Below are 26,166 nucleotides of genomic sequence, written 5' to 3' on the forward strand. Positions count from 1 at the left end.
GAATGATGATGCGTTACATAAGTGTGACCTTTTCAGTTTTTGTTGTAGATCTGAGAAGATGAATATCGTACCTTGATTGGACGTGTGTGTGGCTCACGATTGTGGTTGCGGTGTGCTTTGGTCTCGCTTGTCTCCTACAGGAGTCGACGGTTTTATCACCGGTTTTTCCTCGTTCACGGGAGTCGGCGGGGCGTCCTTCCTCGGTGGCATTCTTTCGTTTATAGCATCTAACCCCTTTGCTTCGGCGAATGAGGTGATTTTGTGATTCGGTGAAAATCCTTGGAGAGCTAAGAAAGCAAAAAAAAAAATAGAGCAAATGATTAATAAAGTTGACAATGTTTTCTATTTTAAAATTTTCTTCTTGATTCTTATTTTATTTTTCAAATTATTATTAATATATAATGTGCTTCTGCGATAATTTGCAAATTTCTAAAATACAATCTAATATAGATTTATGTATTTTTTGATTTTTATTCATTTTATTACGATTTTCTGAAAGGTATTTGTTACAACAATAAAAATGAGATAGTATTAAATACAAATTAACAAAAATATTTATTTAAAATATAAAATAAGAAAACAAGTATCAATGTATAAAAGTATATTAATAATATTTAATGATGCATGAGTATTAATCCCATTCCTAATGATTATAAGAAAAAGATTTTTAAAGCATAATTAATTTTATTTTTAATTATAAGCTTTGATTCTAAAACAAATCTAAGTTAATGAATAAATATTGAATGATTTATGTAAATTATTAAATAAATGGTGGTGTTTAACCCCTTAAGCAACACGCTCGAGTTAACTCAAGCGGCGTATTATTTTATATTTCTATGATTTTTTACACTCAAATATAATAGAAAATTGAAAATAAGAATGTGAAAGCAAAGAAAAAGAATCGTTTTATTGATATTTATCATTTACAAGCTATAACAATTATTTATTTATTAATAAAATATAACCTTTTTCCATGGAACAAAATCCAAAATTAACATAAAAATATTGATTATTTCTGTATTTTAAAATTTTTTTTGTCAAAACAATGTTCTAAACTATGCTCTTATGAAAAAAAAAAGATTTTTTTTGACCGTTTTTTTTTCAAAATGCTTGCTGCTGAAAGGGTTAAGCTGGAAAATGATATCACTTTCAGTTCTGCGATACAAAAACTATAACTATTAAAAATAAAGTTTTATTGAATTTTTTTTATCAAATACGCAAGAAAAAATTGGGTAGCACACTTGATTGAGTGGTGCTACCACATTTTTGTGTGTGTGCAGTTTTGTTATATTTAAGAGAGAGAAGAACGAACATTGCGAAATTCCGACTTCCACCTGCGTACATAGGCGGTATCCATAGACAGCAAATAACCCAAAACTGACCAGACTCGATCCTGAGATCATTGCCAGTAAATGATCCCACATACATATTCTGGATGGATTTAGACAATTTAGCTGTCTATGGTTATCGCTTAGAATGGACAAAGTTTAGAAATATAAGGGCTCGTTTTCACAATATGTATTTTTTTTTTTTAAGAATTCTAATATAATTTAATTTTTTCTTGTATAATTTAATATAATTTAATTTAATTGTGTAATAAAGAAAATTCTTTTTTCGGAACAAAATCGATTTAGTGAATCAATTTAGTCGTTTTACGATATGTGTAAAACATTCAAAGTTTATACGAATAACAAATAATAATAATTATAATTAAAAAAAAAAATGAATTTGTCGATTCTATTTATTGGACATATGTTTGTCTCTTTTTCTCTTTTTAATGACGTAGCCGTTTCGTTCCATACTTTCGTTTTTTCCGGTTTTAAATCACTCCGATTCTAAAGTTTTTACTTTAAAAAGTAATATTTACCATTTTTTAAGGATGTCTTTCCACCAGACAACGCACCAAGTGGTAGGGCTCCAGTGGGTGTGAGACCCTTTAATTGTAGCACGCTTTCGCTCTCCTCCCTAAGAATGAAACCAATATTTATATTTCGTTCGTATTTTATTTCTATATTTTATTTGTTTTCTTGTACATATATACAAAATAATGGTGTCCCATACAACTCTTTACACGATTTTTAAACTACTTGCGATAACCGGATAAAAAAATACTTTGAAAAAAAGTTGATCTGTTTTTGATTGACTATACATTATAATAAAAAAAGTTAAACAAAATTTTTTTTAGTGTTTTTTAAGACTACCTTTACTTTTTTCAAATGGTACCTTATATTTTTACCTTACAGTTTTATAGCCCGTATTAATACAAATTCAACGAACATATATATATATGCAAAAAATTACAAACCTTAGGACGGAGAAGACACGCGCCATCTTGCCGATAGCTCTGATCTTGTTTCTTATTACTTCCTTGCGTAGATTTGCTGCTGCACCTATAAAATTGACAAGTATCGTTTTAAAAATGTTTTTTTTTCTTCTTTTTTTTTCCATATGAAAGTAAAACTTTTACATAATATTATATATTTTATCGAACGATCGTCAATCTCACAAAAACAAAACACGAAACGTTTGAAACAATTTGTTCATGATTTTTATTTTTGTTTTTTTTTTCCAAAAATTTCGAAATAAAATAAAATTATATTATACTTTTACATTATCGTTGAAATTTTTGTTTTGCTTTTGTGAAATAATCGTCGATAATTATTTCTCCTTGCGAAAATATTCGTAGGATTATTATTAATTCACCTTACGTTCAATCGTAATTCAACAATATCATTATTATTGTTTAAAAATTCATTAGCTTGTCACTCTCGTTAAGGTCGAGTTACGGCAAAAAACAACGTCCAAGCCAAAAACTCGGTGCACGCGACGAGCGAGTGCATATATTAGTTGCGTCCAACGGGTATATATATATGTATATAATATATAAATAACAACTTGCATATCAGCTATTAAGTAAAAAAAGAGATTACATCTAATATATATATATATTATATATATTATGTTTCTTTCTACGGTATCATAAAATAAATCTAATTTAACATTCTAATGGTAACGTTCGTAAAATATACCAATACTTTCCTCAATTAATTTATTTCATTAATATCTTTTTTTAATAAAATCGATATTATTTATTAACCCTTAAATCCATGTGTTTGTAGAAATTTAAAAAAAACAATATTAATGTTCGTTGTAATTTAATTTACTAATAAATTTCAACGAATAAGATTATAAGAATAATTGTTACTTTAATTGAATAACTCCTTGATTCGTATTATAAAATAATTATTTGTTTTTCCTTTTTCTCTTTTTTTTGTTCAATTTTATAACCTTTCATTTTAAAGAATAAAAAGGTCATGTATAAAAGAGTTAATTTTTATTATAAAATGAAATGAGAGAGAAATTTACGAACGTTAATCTAATATAACAATTCTATGATGCAATCAAGCGAAGCTATATGAGGTGAACAAAAATTGTGCATATAAATATAATTATTATATATATACCATAGACGCATATGTACATATTTGTATCCTATATAATTATATATGTATATATGTATATATATATTAGCTCTTAACAGTTTTGTCTTCTTAAAAAGGAATGCATAAAAATAATAAATAAACGCATGCGCATGCTGGATAAGCACAAAAACGTACGCACCGTGCGGCCACTAAAGATATGCGGCAGTGGATATCTTTCATTTTTTGACCACTTCCATCGGTCGTTATTAATTTCTTAGCGCTCCGTCGTTTTCTTAAAATTACTATTACATTTTAAACCTACATCGCGAAGTATCGGACTCGAGACGAAAGACGAAACGGCTATAATAATAATAATAATATATATTCCTTTTTTTTTATATTTTCGCTAATATTTTCTGATTCCTATTTCTACTTTGTTCTTATTAATTTTTTTTTCTTTTCTAAGGAATTTTTCTTTTGTCAACTATTCCCTTAATTTGTTACTTTTTTTTGTTCTATCTGTCCAATGAATCTTCAATTTTTTTCCTCAATCCTTAATTTTTATTTTTAATGATAAACACGCGACAGGGGTTTGAATAAAAAAAAATTTAAAAAAAGGAAAAAAATGTATATATATATGAAGAAATAAAAAAAGAGAGAAATGCGGCACATAGAACGACGTACTTCACTACTTACTCATACAACAGATCAGGCCTTTGCTCTCTATACATACACTCATGTGTCAACTTAAACTGTATGTACATACGTACTCGGAATATATATATATATACTTATTGCGGTGGTGAATATTTATATATATATATTTTTATCTATACTTGTTGATTGATTAAGAAAGATCTCATAAAACGATGTAAATGTTACGATAAAAATGTTTTCTTCTCCTCATTTACCATCGTAATATTCATTATACTAATTAAAAACACCACAGCAATCAAGTATTCTAACGGACTAACATTCATCGCTGGTTTCGGCACCGAGTTTTCGAAACAAAGGTCCAACGTAATCTCTTGGAGAATAATATTTTTTTTTTTATCGTTTAATCCAGCGTTATTAATTTCTGTTTAAAATGCTCCATGAAATTGTCAGACCTCTGTGAGCTTCAAATATACGCACGTCGCCTGTATGTAAAAATTATAATCTAGATTTTAAAAATAATTAAAAGATTCATTATATATCATTCTTATGTCGATGTTATTAATATTACGTATCATTTAAAATTACGCCATATATATTTGAGAGATAAAAATAAAATAAAGTAAATTTCATAATATTTGCCCGTAACAAAAAATACATATTAGACGTTATCGACTTTAAAATGATAGATTTAGTATTCCGTACAAAAATTAGTTTCAAATATTACATTAAAATATGTAAACTTTGTTTATACTATGAAGAAAAATAAGATACAAAAATTTGTTGTTCCGCTTGATTGATTAGAAAAAAAAGATACAAATAATTTCGTATCCGATTGATTTGTATGACAGCTACAGGCGACGTTACGTATTACTACGTTCCTGAAAGTATCCTCTACAAACGAATAATTGTTTTGCGATGCCTATGCATTAGCAACGTTAATTAGCTTCGCCGATGCCTCGTCTCGTGGTACCGCTTCGCATATCCAATAGGAAAGGATCTTATACCCAATGGCGAATCAGATAAGTTTCATGTTTATTCAATTTCGTAATTCCGATTTTGTAATAGACAACAAAATCTAATCTAATCTTTTCTCTTCTAAACGTTTTCTTTTTGTTTTTCATCATGAATTAAAATCGAATTTCTTTCCAATTTTCTTCTTTTCAAAAATAATAACCATTGGATGCTAGGATTTATTCCTATTTGTAAACACTATTATCGAAACGTGGAAGATTATCTTAATCATGTGACTCAACGCAATTCAATTCCGTAAAAAAATTGAAAAAAAGAGTGTCAAAAAAATTAATTAAGGAAGAAAAAAGGAATACTTAAGAGTCGGTGTAAACAAATCTAATCGCATACTGGATGTTTTTACGAATAATTTCATAATATTTACAAGTACATTTTAATACTAAAAATGATATTATTTAATTTGAATTATTATCGTCATCTATAATGATTAACATTTCTAATTGTATTTTAATTAAAATTATAGCGATGGAAAACATCCAGTATATTGAAAATCAAGAAGAAAATATTCTTCAATTATATTGTTTACCTGGTATTCCGTAAAATAAAAGATAAAAATAAAACAAACAGGATCGCATGTGAAACCATTTGTCGTCCAGTTCGTATCTCGGATTCGTAAAAATCGACTCGTAAAAAAGGAAATACGAAAAGTGTTGTATGTTCGAAAGAAATGGAAAGAAATGGAAGAAATGGGAGAAAGGAGAAAGGGGAGGAGGAGGGGGAAAATAAAAAAAAAAATGGGAAAAAATACGTAAATACGGTCAAGTCCACATAAGATATATCCTCCACGGACGAATAACAGTGTTCGAGCACTTTCAAGAGAAAAGGACTCACCGTACGCGATGGTAGGTGGGGTCAGACCGGACCGTCGGGTTACCATCGGGATATATGTACACCATGGTGGCCATTGGTACACCATTGGTTCACCGATGGTGAGCGTGGACGTGAGAAAAAGGACAGAAGTAACCAACAATGTGAGAGCAGCGTCAATAAGGCCAAAGATAAAAGATTGATGGAAAGAGAAAGAGAAAAAGAGAGAGATGGAAAAAAAATAATAGAGAGAGAGAAAGATAGATAAGGGAAAGACAAAGAGATAGATAATAGATTAAATTTGGGTTAGGAAAAGAAGGATAGAAAATTGTAGCCGTTAGATTGGAAATAGGAGACATATTTGTTTTTTGCTCGGTCGATGGTGGTTTTTCGAATGGTGGTTGGTTGGTTGGTTGATTGGTTGGTGATGATGGTTATAATTGGCGTAGGTTGTAGTAGTAGTAGTAGTAGTAGTAGTAGTAGCAGTAGTAGTAGTAGTAGTAGTAGTAGTTGTAGAGTGTCGACGTAAAGAAAACAACACATAGAACAGACAAGAAAAAACGTGTGCGTTAGCATATACGTGGCATTCGATCAAAAAAAAAAGCTTAGTGCTCCGAACGAATTAACGTTCCGTCTTCGTTTTCTCATTCGTAATCGAGTCAACCCAATGAACTTGCGAATGAGTTTGACGTAGTTTTTTTTCGATTATTCCTCTTCAGGTTCGGTTTTATTCGATCTGTGTTGTTGTTCACGATTACGTCCAAATTGGTTGAAGATCGGGACGTGTTGAATGCGTAAAAATTTTTGCTGCGGTATTACATTAATTTTATGAGAATTCATTTTAAAAGTTGAAATATTATTTAACAAAAATTGTTATCGCGAGATCATAGGGTTCTCGATTTGATAACTTCTTTTTTGAAAGAGAGAGAGAATAAAAAGATAATAATAGGGAGTAAAAAAAGAGAAAAAGAGAGAAAGAGCGTGTGAAAGAGAAAGAAAAAGAGAGAAGTAGATTGGTAAGATAGTAAAAAAGAGGACAAGAGTAATAGAGAAAATAGTCGAAAGATTTTCTTATTTCGTTACGAAACGCGAATACTGAAAGCAAAAGAACATAATTAATTAGTGTGAAAAAGATAAGACGATCGGCAGTCCGCATCGATATTGTGATTCGAAGAAAAACATTCATTTTCCAGTTATTTTTTATGTACATTTATTTCGAAGATTTTAATTCGTTCAAGATCTATTTCTTTTGATATATTTTTTAATTCTTCTTTCTGTTACATATTTTCAAATATTTTATTTAATAATGAATAGTAAAATTGATATTATTGAAGAAAAAGAAAAATATAATATAATAAACTTTAAAATGAATTTATCAGAGTACTTTTAATAATCGTATTAATGTTTTGCTCTAAATAAAAATCGCAATTAATTAATTCTTTTCTTTTTCATTACGTGGTAATTTTTATGTTATTAAATTTTTTGACATAACTCGATCTAATTGTTGTTCGCAATTTCGATATGGATTGTCGAACGTCGTATATAAAAAATCGTTCTTTCGTGATTACTTTCCACGTGCGAAAGATTTTGAAAAAGTACAAACTAAGGAAAAAGAAATTATACTTATAAAGAAAGAGAACAAAATAAAAAGTTCGCGTACATTGACCTATGTCAATGCATCGAGAATTATACATACATATTATAATATGTTTTATTAATGAATACTAAACAAAAATAGGTTTTATTTATTCAACAATCGTAAGTAAAAAAATAATCTCGAGGGAGGAGGATAATTATTAATCTCTCATGTGCATTATTTAATACAAATATATATATATATATATATATATATATATATATATATGTACGAATTAAAAGAAACAAAAAACTCGTAGCGTGCGTTGGTTAAAGATAAAGAGCACGACGTTATTATTTCCTGCAAAGATTTAATTAGTTTCAAAATGGCGTCACGTTTTCTTTTCGATCATAAACGTGACGCTATTCGTGGACAAACGAGGATTGTCGTGATGATGTGATTTATATATATATTTTATATTTTTATTATACAATATTTATTTGTTAAAGTGTAAAACAAGAATAAGAATCTTGTGTCGTCGAACAAAATGGAAAACGTAAAAGAAAATTAAAAAAAAAATACAAAGAAACGATATCATCGACAATCCACATTGATCCCAAAGATAATTCACATTCGCTTGGTTAATTTTAAATTATATTCAAAAATTAATTCTATGATCTATAACTAATCTATATCTAATGATACTATTATATTAGGCATGCGCAATAAGAAAAAAATATTTCTTAATTATATATGACATCAACGAAAAAGAATAAATTTAATATTAATGAAAAATAAGAATTTATCAATGAAAAATGCAGAAACACTCATATCGAAAAACAAACACAAAGAAAATAGAAAGTAGTACATAGAAGTAGAAGTAGAAAAAAAAAGAAAACAAAATGTGATGGAATTTTTATGGAAAAAAGATAGAAAGAATGAGAAAAACAGAAAGAGAAAGAGAAAGAGAAAGAGAAAGAGAAAGAGAGAGAGAGAAAGAGAGAAACAGATAGAAAGTGTGAGTGTGTGTATGTGTATGTATGGACATATGTGTAATTAATTTGTGATTAGTTTTTTCGGATTTATTTTCCTTCGCTGTTTTTTTTTTTTTTATAGTAATCCCCATGTATTCTCGATGATACGGAGCCGACGTGCAGATAGGAAAGGATTTAAAAAAATCAAGATAGCGAAGACAACAACGACGACGACGATGACGACGACGACGACGACGAAGACGATGAAAACGACGTAGCAGGACGATGCGTTAACATGATAAGCTAATCAATTTGATAATAATAATTGTAATAAAAATAATATTTTAAAATAACAATAATAAAATAACAAAATAATAATAATAATAATAATAATAATAATAATAATAATAATAATAATAATAATAATAATAATAATAATAATAATTAAAACACACAAAAAGAAGTTGAAAATTTGAATATACAGTGAAATACATTGAGTGAAGTGATTACGTGAATTTAGAGTATGTTGAGAGCATAGACAAGGCAGAACGAAAAAAAAAAAGAGAGAGAGAAAAAAGGAAGAAAGAGAGAGGAAAAGAAAAAAGAGAAGTAAAAAATAACCTTGACTTAATAATAAAATCACTTTAGAGGAAGGCTTTTCAAATAGGTATATCAGAGTTCTCATATAGTAGGTAAGTATAAATGTGTGTAAATTCATGTATGCATGTAGGTATGATTAATGAATTCCCTTTGTTTCGTATTCTCTGGTAACTTACGTTATTTCATAGCAGTCTCGTGCGTTTCATTAATTTTAAACGTTACTTTAGATGGTAAAGCTGATTTAAGAGCGTTTAAATGGTCGAGAAATAAAGAGTGAGAGAGAGAGAGAGAGAGAGAGAGAGAGAGGGATAAACGCAGTCGAATAATTGAAAATGTTATCGCGTCTTTATAAAGTATAATAGTGTTTCTCTCTCTCTCTCCCTCTCTCTCTTTTTTCTTTCTTTTTCCTTTTCTCTTTCCGGTCCGTTTGATTAGAGAAACGATGGAAAATTTCACTTTGAGAGAAATAAACGTGCAACGCACCAATAGTAGCAATAGCAGCAGCAGTAGCAGCAGCAGCTTTATGCTTATTATACATATGTAATATGTATATATATAAATATGTCTGTGTATGTGTATAAGTAAGTAAGTACTTATGTATATCATATATAACGATCGTTCAAGGCGTTAGTTAAAGTTAAACGATTACGAGGTCATTACCTATAAGTCCAGGATATTACAGACTTTGTGAGGGAGAATAAAAGATAGAAAGAGAGAGAGAAAGAGAAAAGAAGGAATACGATGTCTATGTATTGACATGTACATGTACATGTACTATGATATCGTATTTATTTATCTTGTTTAATTAAATTATAGGCTTCAGATAAATATTTATTGATTATACGCGTTGAAAAAAAGTTAGGATAAAATCTAACTGATAATTTGTTCATTCTCATACAACAATTATTCATTATTCGAAGTTTTTCAATCAACGGTTTGATCAATTTGAAAGTGAAACTCGATCGAAATTTCGTAATCATTTGACAAACGCGAGCTAAATATTTGACAAAGTGTTTTACTCTTTTTATTAATGATCGGAATGTATTTTTTAATAATAAATAATATATATAGAGGTATTCTTTGATGTTTTTATTCAGTCGATTAATGTGTGACGAGAAAAATGAGAGAGTGAATGAGTGAGTGAGAGAAAGAAAGAAAGAGAGAGAGTATGAATTCAAGGGTGGAGAAAAGAGAAACAGAGAATTACGAGAGAAACAAAAAGAGTATAATAATTAAATTGGTTTCGATCGGGAAGGATAAGACATCGAAAAGGAGGATGGTCGGTCGGTTGGTCGATTGGTCGGTTGGTCGGTTGGTTGGTCGGTTGAGTGGTTGGTCGATGCTCTTTGGCCTTCCTTCATTCCTTCCTTCCTCTATCCTTATCTTACGGAATTCACTATGTTCGATCGATCGGGAGCAAGTTTCCCGGGCGTTTCATGAGCCGAGCTCGAAATAGGGGAAGAGTGAAGAGAAGAGAGGAAAACAGAAGAGAAAGAGAAAGAAAAAAGAGAGAGAGAGAGAGAGAGAGAGAGAAAGAGAAAATAGAGAATACAGATACTTCAAATACAAGTACGAGCTAATCAGAAATGCGTCTACATGCACGCGTACTTCCTTTTTCTACAAAGTGAAAGACTAAAAGAGGATGAGAGAGAGAGAGAGAGAGAGAGAGAATGTTCATGGATTCGTATATATAATATCATAAAACGAATTTTTCGTATAGGGAAATTTAAATATTTTCTCGACATTATATTATACCGTATTGAAATAAAACAAAAATATTCTTGTTATTATTTTATATTTTAATAAGCAATAAGAAAGTAGAAGGGAGAGAGAGCGAGAGAGATCAAGTAAAGAATAATGTTCATAGAATCGTAGACAGATTATATGTCGTATAAAATAATTCTGAAATTTTTATTTAATGTTAACAAGCAATAAGAGGAAGAAAGGGAGAAGGGGGAGAGAATGAGGAAGAGAAGTAAATAGGAGTAAAATGTTCGAATGGAAAATGGTCGAATATATGTATATATATTTAAGAAATAATCGTTTTTCTGAAAATATCGATAAAATCAAAGAATGAATGTTCGGACAGATTCAAACGTTTACGCGTAAATTCGTAGAAAATCGAAACACTTGACTTGATGAACAATGTCTGGTAATAGTTTTCGTCGAATTATTATTGATTTATATATATATTTTTTGGGGTAAACAATGAACGCGAGAGAGAGAGGAGATATCGAAAAAAATAAGATTGAAATAATACGGGGTGTGCTTATAAAGCATTGAAAATTCCCTCTTCAATTTGCTTTTATTTTTTTCCTTTCTTTTACTTTTCTTTTTTATTTACTTAACATTATTTCGCATTTGATAATGAAATTACGAAGAAACAAAGATAGTTCGCATTAATTGTGCCTATTAAATGGGAAACTAACGATCATTATCGAACCGATTTACGGATTTATAGGAAACACACAGGAGTGCATTATTATCATGCTTGAAGAGAGAGATAGCCAACAAGCATGAGCGTTTCGACATTGAAAATCGATTTTCCTTGTAATCATTCGAGTTTCGAATTGGGAATGAGAAGGAAGAAAGAAAAAATAAAGTAAAATAATAAGAAAGATTATCGATAATTTAGGATACATCTTATAGTAATCGTTATTTTTCGATTTATTTTATTGATCAATAATAATAATTTTAAACAAAGAAAATATATCGTTCTTATAATTTTGTTTTTCCTTTTTTCTACTGTAATAAGTGAAACAAATTTTTTAATTAAATCAATATACAACGTTATTATACTTTTTTAACGTTAAGGCAAATATTTGAAATATCTGAGAATAACGTAAATAAAGACAAAAATTTACAATATTCCGAAAGAAATTTTTTGTTCAATGAGTTAGCAAATAGAAAGAAAAAATAAAAAATAAAAGATTAAAATAATCGGTCGACTGGATAGAAAACATCGAAGTTATTCGAAATATTTGTCAAGCAATATTTCAAACTACCGACTACTCTTGTCTTTTACTCCGAATAGTTTTGAATAAAATAAAAAGAAAAAAAAGTAGAAAATAGAGAGATAAAGAAAGAAAGAGAGAGAGAGAGAGAGAGAGAGAGAGAGAGCGATGACCAAAAATATCCAAAAATCGTAAGGAACACGTAAGAAAGGAAAAATTAAAAAAAAATAAATAAAAAACAGAGAAGAAAATAGAACAATTTAGAGGAACGCGTTCGAGGATGAATATATAAGAGATAAGTTTTGAAAGGGAAGTAAAAGCGAAAGTGTAATTTACTGTTATAGGAGATGCTTTAAATCATTCAGAGTTGTTCGTTTTCTACGAAAGAATGATTTAACTATAATAGATGAAGAAGATAAAAAAGAAATAGAAGGAAAGAAAGGAAGGTAGGAAAGAAGAAAAAGGGAGATGAAGAGTAGTAGAGGGAAAAGAGGTTAGAAGGAGGTAGGATACGGAAAAAGTAAAAGAGCAATAGTTCTATTTGTTCGTCGTACCATTAAAATATGCAAATAAAGGAAAAACTCGCCGTTAGTAGTCGAACGAATAAAATTCGAAACAACAGGCATGAGTTTGCGAAGCTTGGGTGTAAGGATTGTTCTACAAAAGAAGAAGAAGAAGAAGAAGAAGACGAAACAAGAAACGATGGGGAAGGGTAAAGAGAGTAAAAAGAGAAGAGTTTAAAAGAGGAAAAAAGGAATGGTAGAAGTAGATGAGAGAAGGTTTCTCGAGAGACCATAAAGCTTGGTCGCGTCCGAGTGTTATAACGAACGCAATGCAGAAATACGGCCGCTTAATCCCAGGGAAAATGGTGACACGCAGAAATATTCCAGTAAGCGACTTTCGTGCTTTTAATCTAAGTAAGACTTTCCTAAAGCTTTCTATCTTTCTCTTTCTCTCTCTCTCTTCTCTCTCTCTATCTCTTACATTATAACTGCGGTAATAATTCTCCGCATAAATTTACTATTCCTCTACGACGATCTTAAATTTATCGTTCGTTATAAGAGAGAGAGAGAGAGAGAGAGAGAGAGAGAGAAGGAAGAAAAGGGGAAGAGGTGAGGGAAGAGTGAATTTTTCTCTTTTTGTAACGATATAACACGTTTATCTTCCTACCTTTCCTTCTTTCACTCTCTATATATAAATTTTGAATTTTTTAATTTTATTTTTCATATTTCTCCTGGATAGGGAAAATTTACGCGAAGGGAAAGGGTAAAGGGATTTAAACTCGTTGTAATTATTTTCAGTTTTGCTTTACATTTTTAAATGAATATTCCTATACTGCGATGAAATATGAAAGGATAAAATTTGTAAAAACGATTTGTGTGGTTATTTGTATACTTCTTTTTTAGTTTTGATAATATTATAGTATTATTAAAGTCTTTATAGATTTTTTCTATAAGAATATATAAATATATATTTCTTTTAAATGAATACTTTTATTATTCAAGGGAAGTATTTTAAACATGAAATTATTTCAAACAAACGGTAATGATTGGAGTAATAAGATTTAAAAAGAGAAAGAAAAATACAAGAAGAAAAAGAAATAATTGGAAGCTTAGCAGCAGCAGGCTTCTTTTCTTTTTACTGACACTCCTGGCTTCGATTTTCGAATGAAGGATGGTTACGAAAGTTTTCGAAATTAGAACGAAGTAAATGTTTTTCAAAAAGTATTAATGTTAGGATAGGCAATAATAACATAACTTCTACATTCCAGCGTCTATTCGCGATAAAATCTAGATTCGTTCGGGCCAGCATGTGTGTTGCTACGTGACTATAATAAAATGAAGAGAAAAAAAGAGAGAGTAAGTTATTGGCTAATAATGCCACCGTATGGTCGAGAGAGACGCATAACATAGCAATAGTTATAGCTACATTAATTTAGTGTTCTCGGGCAAACCCAACAGACCTGTGCCTGTGCCTGTGCCGGTACGCTCATGTTCGCGCATTTTGAAACGACGCCCGAGCTCTAGGAAAAATCGTAAACTTCATCCAAATTTAAATGTTCGCATTTTGTTGGCCATGAACAAGGCTCTCTTTCTCTCCCCTTCTCTCTCTCTCTCTCTGATTCTGTTTGGTGGTTAACACATTTTTATTATTTTCGTTTCTACCCTACCCTCCCCCTAACTTCGTTGAAATTAGCGATGACGAGAGAGACATTGATTTTGTTAATGGCGAAAAAGAAAGAAAGAAAGAAAAATATAAAGTAGAAAAAAAAACTAGGAAAATAGGTAAAAAAAATAATAATAATAATAAGAAGAAATAAATATTATAAATCCCAGGCGATATTTAAGTGGTAAGATAATAATCATGGTAGTAAGTGGCAATGGTGGTGATGGTGGTTAAAGGGAAAGTTATGGGTATGAGAAAAATGACGGCTCAAGAAGAGGTAGTAGAAAATCGAAGAGAGTGCATATCGAATTTATCCTAATTAATTTTTAATTAACAATATTTAAATTAATGAAGAATAATAAAGCGTGTGTACGTCAAAATAAGATGTAAGAAAATACGAGCATTTAAATAGATGCGATTATGCTGTGTGAAATAGAATATTGTCAAATAGAAATAGATAAAGATAGATAAATATATAAATACATAAGTAAATAGATAGATAGATAGATAGATAGATAGATAGATAGATGGATAGATAGATAGATAGATAGATAGATAGATAAGTAGATAGAAAGAAAGATAGAAAGATAGAAAGAGAAAGAGAAAGATAGAAACAAAAACAAAACTCCAAACAAATCAACTCTATTATTATCGTTATCATATCATACTTTGATTGGCTAATTAATGAGGATGTTAAAAATCGAAATATCGAATAAAAAACATGTTATATATTATTAATATAAGGAGAACGCTCAAACAACTGGAAGGAAAAGTAATATATAAACGGTACGTATGTAAATATGTATATAGATACAGATTTTATTTACAAGAGGAACGAAGAAAGAGATATTAAGGTAGATAGATGGACAAAGAGAGAGAGAGAGAGAGAGAGAGAGAGAGAGGGGGGGGATGGAAATAGAGATAAAGAGAAAAGAGATGTGTTAAAATTATTGAAAACTCGCGTAAAGAACGTTTCATGATTTTAATGCTTCCTAAAAAACATAGTCGACCAATAAATGAGCCGGTGATTATGACAATGGTCCAAAATTTCGAAAATTAAATTAAAAAAAAATTAAAAAGAACGAATTTATCATGTGATTCGTACAATTAAATAATCTCCTGTTGGAATGAACTTAATAAATAAATTGATTCAAATTATTTTTTAGTCGCTAGGATAATTTTTATAATCACCGACTCCAATGATTATTAATGTGTCGTTCTCTATTCTTTTTCGGTTAATTCTAACTTTATATCTCTTTCTCTTCCTCTTTTCCTTTCTCTCTCTCGCTCTTTCTTTTCGGACGCCCACAATTTTTTACTTGGTCATTGTGTAAATGAAAAATGGTTTGGAGTACACAGAGAAAAAGATGAGAAATGGTGAGTTAACGAATTGGGAATTGTATTTTAATTATTTTTGCTTTTTTCATAACATGTTGAAAAAGTTGTGGATAAAGATAGGATATAAGGATATAAAAAAGAAAAGAAAGGAAGAAAGATAGACAGGTAGATAAAAAGTGTGAAAGAAAGAGAGAGAGATAGAGAGAGAGGAAAAAGAAAAATGTTGATAGAAAAAAATGAGGAAGATATTAAGACGCAGCTTGTCACGAGACGAGACTTAGACGAGACGTGCCCACGCGAGAATAACATACGTATACATATTATTATTATTATTATTATTATTATTATTATTATTATTATTATTAAACTTATCAAACAAAAACGCTGATAATACTTAAGAAGAAGAAGAAGAAACGAAAAAACCAACAAACAAACAAACAAACGGTAACGTAACGTAACCTAACCTAACGTAACGTAAAATTTATAAAAGTTAAAATTAAAAAGGAAAAATTAATTCATCATTATATTATACATTATCATAATTATAATAATAATAATAATAATGATGATGATGATAATAATATTAATAACAATTTAAAAAGAGAAAACAAAATAAGAAACCAAACCAAAAATATCAGTCAATTTTATTACGGGTTAATTTTGTTGGCATCGTTAAAGAGAATTTTGCAAGAGTTATTTTTTTTTGTCAAGAGTCATGAGAGTAAGTCGTCGGCTCACGGGGACTTACCATTTTTTTTTTGGATAACGACTTTGGCTGCGACTTTACACGGGGGTTGCGTATGCCGAACAACAACGGAGAGTTGTTTTGAGTGGTAGTAGTAGTAGTAGTAGTAGTAGTAGTAGAAGTAGTAGTAGTAGTAGTAGTAGTAGTAGTAGTAGTAGTAGTAGAAGTAGTAGTAGAAGTAGTAGTAGAGGTAGCATAGTGTCGTGCCGAGATAGGAGGAGTCCAAGGCCAGTGTGATTGATACAAATATAATAGAGAAGGAGAGTACGATAAAAGATAGTCAGTGCAACTTCGGGCTTGAACGGGTTTTCGACAGGGGTTTGGGGTGGTACCTCTTGTAACGGGGGTTATTCAAGTAGAAGGGTTGTAGGGTAGAAGGGCAGAGTTCCTACAGAAGAGAGATGTATATATATACATAAGGGCTGAAGCCACGTGACTATCACGACAACAACAACTATATTTGGCTTAACTATGATGAAGAAAGAATAAAAAGAAATAAAGTCAAAAATAAATGTATTTAAGGCAAAAGATGATAATAATAATAATAATTAAAATAGCGAAATAAAATAGTTACCTACGATGTAGGTAGGATATGCGTTTACTATTGTAATGAATCTTTAAGTAATATTTCTTTTCTTTTTTTTCTTTTATTTTTTAATAATTTTCTTCCTTTCTTTCAAAACGAAAGATCGACATAGAAAATATAATATAAGATTTTAATTTCACAGGCGAATGCGATCTTCCGAGATTATTTTTGATTTTTGATTTAAGAAGAGAACGCAAATAAAAATACATAATTAATAAGAAATTTGATAACTAACTTCGAAGGTTACTTTATGTAAGATAAATATAAAAAAAGATAAAGACAAAGAGAGAGAGAGAGAGAGAGAGAGAGAGAGAGAGAGAGAGAGTATGTTAGAAAGAGAAACAGAGAGAGAAAGAGGGTGAAATAGATAGGAGTATTCGTTTGTTCGCTTAAAGGTTAACTAAATCAGCTACATGATGAAACTGGAATCTCATCCGCCTGTGTGCGTTGCGTGTACATAATTAATGCTAATTTTTTATGTACACTAAAAAGGGGAAATAAAAGAAACTAAACGAGAGAGATGGAAATACGTACACAACATACAATAGAGAAAGAGAGAAAGAGAGAGAGAGAGAGAGAGAGAGAGAGAGAGAAAAGTATGAGAGAGATAGGAGGTTGATTGAGAACTTAGGTCTGGGATGGACGTGAATGAAATAAATAAATAGAAACAAATAAACAAATAAATATGGAGAGTTCAAAGTTTTGATATATGTATGAATAATATCGATGGTTATGGACAAGGTGATATGGTGAATTCGCCAAATGGATTTTTCTATAGTTTTACATATACATACGTACGTAGAAATATACGTAATACTATACACTTAAAGGGTTGGAGTGACAAAGAGAGAGAAAGAGAGAAAAAGATAGAGAGAGAGAGAGAGAGAGAGAGAAATATATATATATATATATAGTATATGTACCGATAATTATGGCAATAGTGATTCAATTGTATGTCAAAAATAGACAATAAATTTTTATTTTATCATTCATTCGATGTTAAAAATAAAATAAATAATAAAATAAATCGTTGAAATTTTTTTTCAACTAATGTAGTTAAACGTTATAATTATCGGCGCATAATAATATGAGTTGTAAAAAAAAACATCGATTGAAAAAAGTAATTGATGCAAGACCGAACGTCGATTCCTTTTTTAAATCTCGATGCTACTTAATTTTATTATTTATACGATAGACATTAATAATAATAATAATAATAATAATAATAATAATAATAATAATAATAATAATAATAATAATAATAATAAAAATAATTATAATTAAATTATTCCCATTTAATTAAGGAATGCTCAATCTCTTTGTGGACGATTATTTTGTTTAATTGGCTTGATTTTGTTTTAAATAGAAGCGATAAAAGATCGACGAATCCGCATGCGTGAATAAAAATTCGATCTACGGGGCACGCGCTGATATTCGTCTTGTCTATTTTATTCATTAGATATATATTCATTTATTTATTTATAATTTTTTACGTATTTTTCCTCCTTTTTTCTATCATAAATTGGAAGTAATATTCATATAGACTAATGAATATGAACACCGTCCCGTAGATGAAACATGTTATATTTATATGTGTGTATGTATACATATCGAATTAAGATAAAAGAATTTGTGACAAATGTACGAAATTCAGGTTGCTTTATCAACGAACATATCTTTAAAATAGTGTATATTTATACAAATAATATATCATATATATTTAAATGACTAAACGAAATGATAATAGAAGAAAGAAAATAGAACAACTAGAGAGAAAAATAAGTTAAAGAAAGAAAAAAAGAAAGGAACATATAAAAAGACAAACAAAAATATAGTGAAAGAGAAAGAGAGACAGATAGATAGTAAGAGTAAAAAGATTGAGAAAGATTGAGAGAAAAATTAGAAACCACTCGTACCTTGATATGCAATGAGATGTACCGTGAAAAAGATTGAGAATTAATGGTTCATACACTCATGACAATAATAACAATAATAATAATAATAATAATAATAATAATAATAATAATAACAATAACAATAACAATAACAATAACAATAATAATAATAAATAATAGTAATAAATAATAATAATAATCATAATAATGATGATAATAATAATAATAAATAATAATAATAGTAATAACAATAATAATAATATGTATATATATATAATATATAATATATTATATATTATATATTATATTTATATGCATAATAAAATGTGTGTCGTTTAATGTATCCTGTTTTTCGAATGATATAACAAACAAACAAAAAAAATAACGAGAATAATTAAAGAGATAATTAAAAAAAAACAACATTGAAAAAAAAGAAACAAATAGATAAATAATAATGAAAAAATAAAGAAAACAAATAAAAATAGATAGAACAATGTAAAAAGTAGAAGTAGCAGAAGAAGAAGAAGAAGAAGAAGAAGAAGAAGAAGAAGAAGAAGAAGAAGAAGAAGAAGAAGAAGAAGAAGAAGAAAAGAAGAAGAATAGAGAAACTCGACACACCGACACTATCTATATAATATATGTATATATATATATATATATATATGTAGATATAATATAGCTTAAAAAAAAATTAATGATAATCAATGAAGCACTTAATAATGTGGCGATGAAAATAATCGATTGGCGCTTCTTACCATCTGTCCGTGCAGCAGGTGTAAATGTAAAGAGAAAGATCATTCAAAATCTTTTTTCTGTTAATGTTTTCTTTTTTTTTTGGGGAAGGGCCTGGGGAAGGCAAGGGACATTTTACATAAAACGTATTACGTATGTAATAATATGTGAATTTTTGGGGGTAATAGTATTGTAATTATTATTTCCTTTCTTTTTGTGCTTTTTTAAAAATTTTTTTTACGTCTTGTTATTTTTTTTTCTTTTCTTCTTTTGCGAAAGAATTTATCGAAAGAATATAATATCGTTATACGAGAAAGTGTCGTACGTGTCGTTATTTTTACGAGGGGTCACAACGGTGTGGCAGCGAGGGACGCGAGGGGTGGAGGGGGAGATTGAAACTAGAATATGGGTAGAAAAAGAGTGATGGGGCAAGATAGTAAATCGCGCGTCGAATATAAACCCATTTTTCTTTTGGCGGTGACGCGTATAATAAAAAATTGACAAAATTTATTTTTTTTCTTATTCGAGGAATATCTAGCTTTGCGTTTTAATCTAATGCGAAATTGCAGAGATCGAATAGGTCGTAAATTTCTTTTTCTTTTTCTAGCAAGATCGATAAAAAATTCGATTGTTTATAACAATATGTGACAAGCATATAATAATAACTAATAATAGTAATAAACATTCTATGAGTGTGGATTGAAAAGTTTTGAGTTTTAATAAAAAAAAATCTTTTTATTCTTTTTTTTTTGGCTCAACATTTTTCAATCCACTCATGTATAAGACGTCCACTTTGAAAAAAAAAAGAAACAGATACCTGGATAAGTATTCAAATGAAATTTTGAAATAAAATACGAGCAACCGATTTCTGCATGACGCACCATCAATTTATCTTCTTTTTGAAAAATTTCTCTTTGATATAATATTTCTTTTCACAAAAACGCGACGAGATACAAGAGAAGAAAATGGAATTATATATATATATATACGCTTCTATTCATTTGGTCAATACTTTGTAATAATAAATGATCAGAATAAAAAATTTTGTTTTATTCAGTATAAATAATTAGTGGTCATTATAAATAATAATTTTAGGATTGTCTCGTTTTTTAAAAAATTCTAATAATCTTCTATTTAAAATACTGATCATTTATTTCAAATACTGATTCAATAAATATTAGCTATATATATATATATAGAAAGAGAGTATATAGTATATTTAGGTATACATATATAAAAAATATTAAAAAAAATTCTAGACATAATGGAAAAAAGTGTGGATGTGATCACGTAAGTATTGTCATTTTTCATCGTTAAAGGATAACGCGAGCGGTGCTTGTTTCCTTGACATCGTAGCAATATCAAGGATAAACACAAAGTAGAAAAATTCTCAGCGTTTCAGAATTTAGTACGACAAAATTAAATGGTCCTTTCTTCAGTTGTGACAACGAAACGAAGTTCTCTCTCTTCGTTTTTACGATAAATTTTTTTTTCTTATTTTTTATATCCTTTAATTTCATTTTCATACAAATTTTTCTCCAACGGACTATTTTTCTATTTTTTTGTTCTCTTTGAATATTTTTCTCTGTTATCAAGATACGTTATATTTAAAGAGAGAAAGAGAGAGAGAGAGAGGGAGAGAGAGAAACGAATGTTCTCTGTTCAGTATAAGTTAACGAGTTCCTCGAGATTCTTGTATAACGACGAAGAATAGTATTCTCCGAGGAAACTAGAAATATTTTCTTTTTTTTAAACCTCCATTTTCATCAGATATTATATATATATGTTTTCTCTATCTCTCTCTTTTGTTTTAACGAGAAATAAAAAAGGAGAGAGAGAGAGAGAGAGAGAGAACGAACATGTAGTAGTGTCACAACGAAAGACGGACGGAGAGCAACGAACAAAGCATCGCTCGACATGTTCTGCAAAGAAGGCTTCGGAATTAAAGGTGAACTCGAATAATGAAAAGTCACAGTGGACATTACCTTCTTCGAGGCCATCATCCCCGTCGCTCATCAATTCATCGTCCGAGCAAATGTTCAGCACATTCACCAGCATCTCTGTGACTGCAAGCAAAAAAAACAAGAAGAAGAAAAAGTAGAAGAAGAAACAAAATGGACGGATAAGATAAGGAAAAAGATAATATATATATCTATTCATAAATTTATTTTCTTTTTTTTCTTTCATTTTTCTATTGGGCAGACGCACAAGTTTAACCTTTTAGGCGCCACGCACCACTATACATAGTTGCTTTCGCGGATAACATCTTTTAAGGGGCACCACTAGTGTAACCGCTTGAAAAAAAGGTGATTTTTAAGAATTTTTTTAAAGAGAACTACCACATGAAATTTTAAGTTTTTTTTTTTAAGGAGATATTTGTGGATATGTAATGAATATATGACAAAATTTTTGGACCAAAAAATTGAAGATAAAGGAAGTCATTCGCAATCTCCCAAGGCCCCAAAAAAGAAGTCCCCCCACTGTTGCAGTTAAATAGCGACTTTCACAGTGCATGAAATAAAAAAATAAGAAGTTTATTAAACTAGAAGAAATTTCCCGTGTCATAAACCTTGGTCGAAAAAAAATTGAAAAATTTAACAAAATGGCGGAGTTTTAAAAAAAGTTTCAAATTTCGCGTGAAATTTTGATGATTTTTAGCCTGCCAAAATTACATTTTTTATTCGATCGAAAAACTGAAGGTTCATGGTATGCAGAAATATATATAAAAGAAGCTGCAACAAAAATCAAATCGAATGGATGATTTTTTTCGAGTTATAACTGCAGTAAATTTGAAAAATGTAGTTCCGAAAAAAACGTGTTACAAGTTTAAGTTACTGATTTCATCGTTATAAATTAAGAAATATTAGATAGATATAACGCAAAAACTATTTGAGATATGCACTTGAAATTTTAATATGTTATTTTTAAAGGTATAGACTATCGAGATATGCAAAAAAAATCAGTTTTTTCAAAATTTCACACTAGTGGTGCCTCTTAAAATATATTATAGTTAAATTTATTATTAATTATTAAAGTAAATTGTTTAAGTAAAGTATATGTGTATCATTTCTTTAATAAGAAATATAGTTTAATCATGAAACACTTTATAAAAATGTACTCGCGTAGAGAACAACCTTTGTTCGTTACACGTCGTAGTTTTATCGTTTACACGTAATTCTCATTGAACCCTGCCACAATAGGCAGCTGTGCCTAAAAGGTTATTTTGTAACATTTGTAAAATTTTGTTCACATTTTTAAAAATTCAATAATATATATACCTATTCCCCGATTAACACGGTACTTTATTTACACGATTTCACTTTTACAAGGTTTCTAAATTTGCCCCCGGCCCAGATGGAGGAGCCTAAAACCAGTTGCGTTAATAGTAAAAGTCATCCGTCAAGGATGATTTTTATTAATTCATGAATTAATCCATGAATTAAGGCGAAAATTGAATAATCATTTTCTACAAAATGACCCGATTGTTGAACGAGCTCTCTTATTTCAGCAAGATATTAATAAACGCTTAACTCAATATAAGGAAATCTATAAAGATTTGATCAAAAACCAAAGACAATTGTTAATTACGGATCTCATTACCAAGATTTACCGATCTGAAATTTTGTTTAATGCATTTAAAATCGAATTTGAATCGTATTAAGTACTATCGAGTGATAAAAGTGACATAATACTAACTAGGAATAAAAGATGAATAGTCTACAAAAGTGATAATAGTAATGAAATTTATTGTTACATTTTTTTAATTTATACTTCTTTTTTCTATATGTAAAATAAATTACACACATATACTTTTATATTTTTATTATTTTATGAATATACCGTTATTTTTATATTTTTTTAATGATATTTTATTTTAAGTTGGAATAAAATGACTGAATGATGTACATTTTAGTTTGTTTTCAATTTACACGATATTCAAAGGAACCTATAATCATTGTAAATTGAGGAATAGGTGTATATATGTATATACATATTGTGCTTCATGTTGGTTGCAACATTAAAAAAGAAATTAAAGAAAATTAGGAAAATTCTAAGCAGCAATTTATATCTGAATAAATTTTATATAAAAACGCTATTGTTTGTTTTGCGTTGATTAGTTATTAGAAGATAAGGAAAAAAAGAAACAAGGAAAGTTAATTTTACCTTTTTCACCAACAAATGGTAAAGACCATGTAAAAACATCCATAAAGTTGGGTAACCAATATGGATGAGGCGAACAGTTGAATTGCCTGATATTCATTACATTATTCTCGTATTTCAATACTGCTGCCTGAAACAAATAATTGTTTTTTTTTCTTTATTTAAATTAAAAATCCCTAAATCCCTCTTTTTTCCGTGAACTAATTTGAATAATTAATCTTCGTTTCTTTTGTATTCTCTCTTTTTCTATATAGGATTAACTTTTATGATACAATTGCGTTCGTCGAATTGAGATATTACATTCACTAGAAATATGAAAAATATTAATGAATTATTTCATTACAAAGTCGTTGGTTAAACGTATGCAATAGTGTACTCTTGATAAGAAATATTAATTATTATTTTTTATAAATCTTCTTAGTTTAATGAAAAAATTGATAAAATTAATTTTGAAAGTAATAATGTTAAATTAGTATGTGTGGTTGTGCGATAATAATTCAAAACTGATTAAATGGAAGTTAGCAATTTCATAATTTCATATCATTCTATATTTAGGCTTAATGGTCATTATGTAACATCTATTATTTGAATAATCCAACATTTGCGATAAGTACATAATATTATAACAGACAAATTTTAAAATTAAAAGAGAAGAATTAATACCTGTGTGTATGACAAATAAATCAATAATTAAATGTCGATGTAGAATTACTATCCCAAGCAAATTTTCTAACAAAAAGAGATCGATTAGTATGTATTTGTAATAAATAAATATATAATTATCAAGGTAAGTTTTTAAAGCGAGCCGATTTTAAATATTCGTTGATACGTGTCTGTAATCAATAAAAATAAACAAATACAGCGGAAGGGATGGAAAGTTTTGGGTCTTACACAGAAAGGATTCTTTTTTTGTCGATCAAATTCATTCTTATTTAAAAGAAAAATAATAAAATTTTGTTTTTATTGATGTCCAAAATTAATCAAACCATCCTCGTAATTGTCATTAAGTATGTAAATTGGGTATAATTTTGTTACCTTATTGTTGTAAACGTCGAGGTAATTAGGCGCACTAAAGATGGTGATCAGCGATGGGAAGCCCGTCGTTTGAGATTTTCGGTACATACGATAACCCGCGTCCTGTGCTTCATGCGCTCTTATGATGCTCAGCAAATTATTGGTCTGCAGAAAATCGCAGCATGCCGCGTAACTGAAACACCAAACGAGAGAGTTATATAAATCTGTTTAATTTTCTTCACTTTCAAGAGCCTACCATATATAGAAATGGAAGTCATAACTTTAGTGAGCTTTTCGAGAGCTTTCGATTTAATTCGAGTCCAGTCAGACACGATTTAACCGAGAATATTTATCATTTATGTGATTCAATTTTTAATCTCTTTAGTTTCGTAATTTAAGTTTTAGTAAAAAGTAATATTATAAATTGATTTTTTTACGTGTATACAGACGTTCATTATTTACGTGACACTTTTAACGTTCTAGTTTAGAAATAAAATTTTATTTCAAATAATATCAAATAGTGTATATATACACTTATAACATATATGTCATATATTAAATAAGAATCTTCTTTATCGACTTTTTACACAATTTATTGCTATTGTGAAAATTTCTAAATCATATAACAGTATTATTCCACTGGGAAAAACGTATTTCTCTTAATTTAATTAAACAACTCGCCAAATGTCTCATGAGATAAATTGCGGAGTAATATTTGGGAGTTACATAAAAAAAAGGAAAACTTATATATGTAAGTGTAAGAGAAAATTCGAGAAGTGTTTGTATCGATATTTTTAGAAATATTGTTCCGTCCTAGGCCGTTTTCTTTTGCTTTTAAATGCTACGTTCAATATTTTTTTAGGCTTATATCAAGTAACCCGATATATTTTTATTGCCTATAATAAAGAACCAGATTACAGACAGTTCTCCCATGCATGTGCGGTATTGTTCGCAAATAAAAGGTACGCTTAACCTTTTGCGGTCCGAGCGCTTTTCACCGTTTCGTTCTAGTAGGTCCGCGCTGAATTCGCAAGTCGCTTATCCGCTTTATAGTGTTTACTTTGGAAAACATTTATGACCTTACTAATGTAACGTACTCATGAATTAGTAGATATATAAAAAAAATTGTAAAATTTTTTAAACATTATTTTTTATTGTTTACAGCTTATAATTAACCATTGTATGATATCGTTTAAAACATTTTCCGACATGCAATCCCGGATTTCTATCGCAGGTTTCGCATATATACGAAGTTTCTTTTCTACCACCTGGAACTTTACGGTTAGAACAAACTGTACAATCCTTGTGCTTATGCTGGGGATGCAGTGTAATTATATGCAGTTTTCCATCTAGTCGCTGTTCCTTGTCGCTGGATGATGGTCGTCTACGTTTTGCTGTTATACGAAAGTCCCCTACAAGATCAAGCAACAGTTTTTCTCTGAATTGTTTGTGAGAAATGTTTTTATTGGTATTAGGAAGAGATTCTTTGTATAAAATATAAGCATTGACA

The 26,166-nt window shown here is 29.2% G+C and overlaps 1 protein-coding gene across 5 annotated transcripts in view; it reads right to left on the minus strand.

Annotated features, from left to right (window-relative positions):
* Window positions 1–26,166, minus strand: part of LOC107071716 (serine/threonine-protein phosphatase 2B catalytic subunit 3) — a 303,766-nt gene that overhangs the window by 13,541 nt on the left and 264,059 nt on the right. The window contains exons 7-13 of one of the 5 annotated variants that reach the window (XM_015330938.2): window positions 24,678–24,849; window positions 23,646–23,772; window positions 21,467–21,547; window positions 16,272–16,304; window positions 2,306–2,390; window positions 1,868–1,965; window positions 72–287 (exon numbers count right to left, since the gene is read on the minus strand). In XM_015330938.2, coding sequence (XP_015186424.1) covers window positions 94–287; window positions 1,868–1,965; window positions 2,306–2,390; window positions 16,272–16,304; window positions 21,467–21,547; window positions 23,646–23,772; window positions 24,678–24,849 — 790 coding nt within the window. In that variant the 3' untranslated portion in view covers window positions 72–93. Of the gene's footprint in view, window positions 1–71; window positions 288–1,867; window positions 1,966–2,305; window positions 2,391–16,271; window positions 16,305–18,678; window positions 19,508–21,466; window positions 21,548–23,645; window positions 23,773–24,677; window positions 24,850–26,166 lie in introns of those variants that run through there. The other 4 variants (XM_015330944.2, XM_015330943.2, XM_015330940.2 and 1 more) reach the window with 4 other exon arrangements.

This window comes from Polistes dominula, unplaced genomic scaffold, assembly GCF_049000335.1.
Source record: "Polistes dominula isolate Pdom_NZ unplaced genomic scaffold, Pdom_raw_medaka contig_22, whole genome shotgun sequence".
NCBI classification, from domain to species: Eukaryota; Metazoa; Arthropoda; class Insecta; order Hymenoptera; family Vespidae; genus Polistes; species Polistes dominula.